Below are 6,868 nucleotides of genomic sequence, written 5' to 3'. Positions count from 1 at the left end.
ATAAGCAAAGGTGGACTAGTTCCTGTAGGACCTGCCAACTAGTCTGTATGGCTGAATGCTTGGGAATGTGACAGGGCATGCTTGGGAACGTGACAGGGTATGTCAGGATTAGATCCTGAAGGGTCTTCTTTCCATGCAGAGAAATTGGAAAGAATCTGAAAGTTGTCAGAGACCACTGAAGGATTAAAAGCAGGAGAATGTGACAAAATCAGATTTGCACTTAGAAGGATAGATTGGAGTCTGGAAGCAAGGAGAAGGAATGGAAGATTACTTAAGTACCCTAGGCAAGAAATGAGAGGCCTACTTTGGTCACCTTCTATAAGATGACTTTGCTTATTCCTTGAAATTTGGGGTGAGAAGACAGAAAAAATGATTGTGTTCTTTAAATATTTGAAATTCTGTCATGAGAAGAAGTGGTTAGGCATGGTCTGTGCTGTTCTAAGATGAAGGTATAAAGTCATAAGGAAATATTAAATGCACTAAGGGAAGCACATTCTAACAATTAGTGGACTAAAAATAACAGACTTCACAAATAATTGGGTCTTACCTTTCTTTCTTTCATCTCTTCAACAAATACGCATTTTAGTTAGGATGTAACAGGCATTAGGCATAGACAGGATGGGAACAAAAGAGACAAAGACACTGCCCTCGATGAAGTTTAATTTGTTTGTGTATTGTGTGTGGTACTGTTTACAGATAGCTTTTATATAATCACTTAACAAGAAGCAAGCAAGCTCCCAATCAGGATATCTGATGGGCGAGGTTAGCCTGGAGTGAATTCTGGCCAGGGAAAATCGGTAAGGACGATAACCCAAGAGAAGAGTTGGAAAGTCTGTGCGAGTCTGGGCACCGTTGCACGAGGGAGGTCACGCCTCCTCTCCCACGCCTCCCCACTTGCCCCGCCTCTAAGCTCCATCCCCACCCCCACTGCTCGCCTAAGCCTTCCCCTCCTCCGCCCCCTAGCCGCCCCTTTAACTCCCTTCTCCCGGTCTGCGGGATTTCGAGCTCTTCTCTCGCGAGATCTTCGCTGTATTGTAGCAGGCTGAGGTCGGCACTAAGGGGGCGATAGGGGCTGTTTTGTTGCTGTTTCCCCGCAAGTCTGGGTCTGTTCCAGACTAGCAAAGTAGGTTCTGGGGCGGAGATCCGGCCTGTTGTCGCGCGGGGTCCCTGAAGAGAGTAGGGCGGAATCCCCCAGTTGGGGCAGGCCTCAGGCCGCGTGCGTGCCGCGTGTGCTCCGCGGTCCAGGAGTCTGCGTGAGGTCCCACCCGCTGGGTGGGGGGTCGGGGTAGGTGGCCCGGAGCGCCGTGACACCGCCGGCGATTTCTGCAGCGCGGGTCCGAGGCCTGGTCGCTGCAGGCGTGAGGGTGAGGGTGGCGGCCCCAGCCTTTCAGACCCCTGCTTGGGCCGGTAGGGGTTGGCGCCGAGGTGATGCCAGCGGTCAGCGGCCGAGTTTAAGGGCCCGAGGGTCTTACTTATGGGAAACTCCGGAATTCCCTGGGTTCTGATATTAAAGGAAGTTATTTCTTGGAGTTGCCACGTGGAATTGGTTGTTATTTACTGCTTTACGAGGCTTGGCTGCCTTATTAAGAGGAGAAGGAAGATTTGTATAGAACTGAATAGACGAATGACTTAAATCCCACAATTCATTCTCTCTCTTAAATCAGGACATACAGGAAAATGGAGTATATGACGGAATCCACCGACCGCACCCCTGGACACATGTGAGTCGTATCTCTTTCCCCCATTCCCTTTAAATTTAAAGATATTAAAGTGAGTCTTTGAAACTTACTGCCTGTGGGGAAAGCTTTTTTTTTTCTTTCTTTATTTTTTGGAGGGGAATTCTTTCTCTTAGTGGGAAATGTGGAAAGCTTTATTTCCTGAGACAATCAAATTCATTTTTAGTTGGAAAGTTTGTTGTAGTAAATACTTGCTTTAAGACTTTTAAAATATTCCCTATATCTTCTCGATTGGCGTTGTCCATGTGATAGCCATTAGCCATATGTGGCTATTTAAATTTAAAGAAATTAAAATGAAATAAAACTAAATATTAAGTTCTTCAATCATACTAGCCACGTTTCAGGTCCTCAGTAGCCACATGTGCCTGGTGGCTACCTTATTGAACATCATAGATTAGAGAATATTTCTTTGGGACAACATCAGTGATTGCTAAAAATTTCTTGTCCCCAGTGCACATAGAGTTATGACACCAGTCCATTATACTGAATCACTAGATGTGATATTCTTTTCATCCTTTGAAAAATTTTCTACTCTGGTTAAATGTTTGCATTTTGGCACTCTTATACTGGCACCTTAAAAAAATGTCTTTGGGGGCGCCTGGGTGGCTCAGTTGGTTAAGCGACTGCCTTCGGCTCAGGTCATGATCCTGGAGTCCCGGGATCGAGTCCCGCATCGGGCTCCCTGCTCAGCGGGGAGTCTGCTTCTCCCTCTGACCCTCCTCCCTCTCATGCTCTCTGTCTCTCATTCTCTCTGTCTCAAATAAATAAATAAAATCTTTAAAAAAAAAAAAAAAATGTCTTTGGACTATAAAGCTGTCTGATTAATTACTCTTAGAACTCTGTTAGACTCTCTAGACTCTTTGGACAACACCATACTTTGAAGATTTTTGGAATTATAGCCGTCCTTGTTTTTCTTGCCTTAGTATTCCAAGGTGACACTTTATCTACAGCATCTTTGAAGATGTCTTTGCCAGGTTGTTGTTGTTGTTTTAAAGCAGAGAGATTATGGCCTAACCTTGAAGGCTTTTGTTTGTTTGTTTGATAACCAGTGCATTTGTGAAACCTAATTTGAAAAATTTATGTTTTATTTATTTAAGCTTGTGCTGTGAGTGTGGTGTCCCAATTAGTCCAAATCCTGCCAATATTTGTGTGGCCTGTTTGCGAAGTAAAGTAGACATCAGCCAAGGCATTCCGAAACAGGTCTCTGTATCTTTCTGCAAGCAATGTCAAAGGTATGGTGCAGTACTATTTTATTCTACTTGAAGTTGAGATTTCTATATAGGAGAGCCAGTGGGATATGCTGAGATGACACCAAGGTACATAGAATAAAGCACAAGTAATTGAGATATAATTGTTATTTATGTTGGTGTCGCCAAAGATTTTAGGATTTGCAGTTTTGTAGTGTACTTTTCTAGTTTGCCCTCGTAAGCTGGTAAGTTAGTGTAAAGGTATTTGAATCTGCCTTTTCTCTTGTAAGGGTTTAATAGGTTTGATGTATACAGTTAATAGGTATGAGTTAGTGTTTGTAAGGGTAAGTGAAAGCAGATAACTAAGGACATAATATTGTTATTATCATGAGGGTTTTTTTTTTTTTTCATTTTAGTCACGAGAAGCTATGTATGATAAAAAAAAAACCTCAAGTTTTAATGTTTTAAGTGATTAGCAAGGTGTTTTAAAAATCTATTAAAATGCCAGTGTAACAAAATGATTATGGTTAGCTTTGAGTAACACAAAACTGCCTAGTGACACTGCCCAGATAAAGTTAATTGCCTGTGATTTCCTAAGTGGGTTAGGACTCTAATGGTTCTTAACTTTTTTGGGGGGGGTGAGAGGGTTGGCTCATGAATCCCTTTGGGAATTTGAAAACTATCTTTCCAGAAAAATGCTTAAAATGTACATATATACAAACACATGAAAGTTTTCTGTACTGTTTCAAGGAGTTTACAGGTTGCCAGTTTGGCAAGTATTAGGCTTGATCAATTACAGATATTTGCTATTCTTAAAAGGATGGTGGAGTGAAAAAAGCATAGGACAAAGAATCAGGAGACCTGGTTTGTCTTGGATTTCTCACAGACTAGCTTTTTGAAACTCTGCCAGTTAACCTCTCTAAGCCTTAATTTCCTCATCAGAATGAAAGGGCTTTATTAGGTGATAGATGAAGCCCTTTCTGACTCCAAAAGCATGCTTATAATAAAGGAACCTGTATAAGGTTTTTGAATGAACCTTTAAAAGTGAAAATCAGACGCCTGGCTGGCTCAGTAGGTAGAGCTTGTGACTCTGGATCTTGGGGTTGTGGGTTTGAGCCCCACATTGGGTGTAGATATTACTTAAAATCTTAAAAATAAATAAAAGTGAAAATCAGAACATTCACTTAACAAATATAGCAAAAACAAACACTCATATAACATATTTAGAAGTGTTATGTGTTTAACAAACATTTATTGAGCACTTACTATGTGCTTGGCACTCTCCTAAGTCTTTTTTTTAGGATTTTATTTAGGGGCGCCTGGGTGGCTCAGTCAGTTAAGTGTTTGCCTTCAGCTCAGGTCATGACCCCAGGGTTCCTAAGGGTTGCTAAGTAGAGCATGTGACTCTTTTTTTTTTTTTTTTTAAAGATTTTTTATTTATTTATTTGAGAGAGAGAGAATGAGAGACAGAGAGTATGAGAGGGAGGAGGGTCAGAGGGAGAAGCAGACTCCCTGCCGAGCAGGGAGCCCGATGCGGGACTCGATCCCGGGACTCCAAGATCACGACCTGAGCCGAAAGCAGTCGCTTAACCAACTGAGCCACCCAGGCGCCCGAAATTTTAATTTAATTAGGTTTTATGTAAAATTTAAAAACAAGTTTTACAATTTAAAAGTTGGGAAGGGACTTGAAATAGATGAATAGTCTGAACTACTGTTGATACATATAGTATGAGGTACTAATTTACCTTTTTTGTGTGTGAGAAATCCGCAGTTTTTAAGCATTTTAGGTGTTTATTTTAACCATTTTAATGCCATTTTAAGATGATTTCTTACCTGTTTTTCAAAGTATAGCTTCAAGGAACTCTTAGGCATTTTGTCAGACCTCACTGGAATTCTTTGCTGGTGTTTGAAGTAATAAGACCTCTTTAATAGATTATATCAGATTGGCTTTCTCAAATATACTTAGGATTTCACTTTTTAAACTAAAGCTACTGATCTAATTGAAAGTTTTCTGAAACTATTAAATATATTTGGGTTAAATGCTTCATATCAACCTTGGGAATTATTGTCTGATTAGTAATCAGTGTTATATCTGCAGATTCACATTGAAATTTTTGTTTTTCCTGAGAGATGCTGGGTTTCAGTATTTTTTTTTTTCTCAGATATTTCCAGCCACCTGGAACTTGGATACAGTGTGCATTAGAATCCAGGGAGCTTCTTGCTTTGTGTTTGAAAAAAATCAAAGCTCCTCTGAGTAAGGTAGGTCAGTCAGTTAAAATCAGTTTTTGTAGGTATGTGTTTTTGTTTTTATATTTTAATCTCTTATTTTCAGAAGATCCTATATGATTAGGTTTCCCCAAAATAACTTAAATGTTGGTAAGCATCCTACTACAAAACTATGTTCATTTTTAAAGTTATATATATACATATATATTTTTTATGGAAATGAAAATCTTTTTGCTTTAAAAGATTTAATGTAGAATCATTTTTTTCACTATTTATTGAGAACCTCTTATGTGCAATAGATTTTTTTCTGAAAATATATAAAACCATCGCTAAACATAATTTAGAAGGTTATGGTATTAGGGCTATGGTATTCAGTCTCTTTTTATTTTCAGTATTACTCTAGAAAGAAAATATTTGTGCCTGTTACTTAAAGTCATTGCATTAATATCTCCAGAAAACAAATAGAATTTTAGCCTAGTTTACCTCTCTGCACAAAACTTTCAGTTGTCTTTGTGTTAAACTTTATGACTGACTCACTTCCACCAGATATGTTTTTAATTGAAGTGGACTCTTGGTTTGAAAGTCTTCAGATTCTCTTTTAAGCTCTGATAAAATTTCATGTAATAGTTCTTTGAAATTTTTTCCTTTATTTTCTTTTTTTCTCCTTGGAATTTCCGTTAGTCTGTGTTGGCCCTACTGGCTTAAAACTGTCTTTTTCCCCTTACTGTTTTTAATCTTTTTGTTTTTTTTTTCTGTGTTCTTGGTGAGTTACTTTATGTTCTGGTTTCTGTGTTGATTTTTTGTTCCAGCAGTGATATTTTTATGTTCCAGAGTCTTTACCATAGTCTCAATGTTTTGATGCATTCTGTTCTTTTTAAAAAAATTTTTTTTTAAATTTTTCTTTAAAATTTTTTCTTTGAGTATAGTTGACAAACAGCATCACATTAGTTTCAGGCATACAACATAGTGATTTGACATCTTTGTACATTATGCTGTGCATATAAGTGTAGCTACCATATTTTACCATACAACACTATTACAATATCATTGACTATATTACCTGTGCTATACCTTTTATCCCTGTGACTTATTCATTCCATAACCGGAAGCTCGTTTCCCACTCCCTTTCCCATTTTGTCTGTCTCCATAGCCCCCTTCCCTCTGGCAATCGTTAGTTTGTTCTCTGTATTTATAGGTCTTACTCTGCCTTTTGTTTATTCATTTGTTTTTTAGATTCCACATATGAGTAATATCATATGGTATTTGCCTTTCTCAGTCTGACTTATTTCACTTAGCTTAATGTCCTCTAGGTCCATCCATGTTGTTGCAAATGGCAAGCTCTCATCCTTTTTATGGCTGTGTAATATTCCATTCTCTCTCTATACCACATCTTCTTTATCCATTCATCTATCGATTAACACTTAGGTTGTTTCCATATCTTGGCTATGGTAAATCATGCTGCAGTGAACATATGAGTGCATATATCTTTTCAAGTTAGTGTTTTTGTTTTCTGTGGGTAAATATCTAGTAATGGCATTTTTAGATCATACGGTATTCCTATTTCTAACTTTTTGAGGAACCTCCATACTGTTTTCCACAGTGGCTGTACCAGTTTGCATTCCCACCAACAGCAGTGCTTTCTTTTGAATTTTTCTGAAGGTTTGATAATAGGTTTTTAAAAAATTTCCTTCTGTTCCCTGATTTGTCTCTGGAGTCAGT

General features: G+C 38.7%; 1 protein-coding gene across 2 annotated transcripts in view; it reads left to right on the top strand.

Moving 5' to 3' along the window:
• Positions 1-1,024: 1,024 nt before the first annotated feature.
• Positions 1,025-6,868, top strand: part of NMD3 (NMD3 ribosome export adaptor) — a 32,977-nt gene continuing 27,133 nt past the window's right edge. Inside the window, exons 1-4 of one of the 2 annotated variants that reach the window (XM_021702583.1) lie at positions 1,025-1,047; positions 1,665-1,721; positions 2,834-2,968; positions 5,086-5,182. In XM_021702583.1, coding sequence (XP_021558258.1) covers positions 1,678-1,721; positions 2,834-2,968; positions 5,086-5,182 — 276 coding nt within the window. In that variant the 5' untranslated portion in view covers positions 1,025-1,047; positions 1,665-1,677. Of the gene's footprint in view, positions 1,124-1,664; positions 1,722-2,833; positions 2,969-5,085; positions 5,183-6,868 lie in introns of both variants that reach the window. The other variant, XM_021702582.1, reaches the window with a different exon arrangement.

Source organism: Neomonachus schauinslandi, chromosome 1 (assembly GCF_002201575.2).
Source record: "Neomonachus schauinslandi chromosome 1, ASM220157v2, whole genome shotgun sequence".
Classification (NCBI taxonomy): Eukaryota; Metazoa; Chordata; class Mammalia; order Carnivora; family Phocidae; genus Neomonachus; species Neomonachus schauinslandi.
Note: the sequence above shows the minus strand (reverse complement) of the source record. Positions and strands in the feature narration are given on the sequence as shown.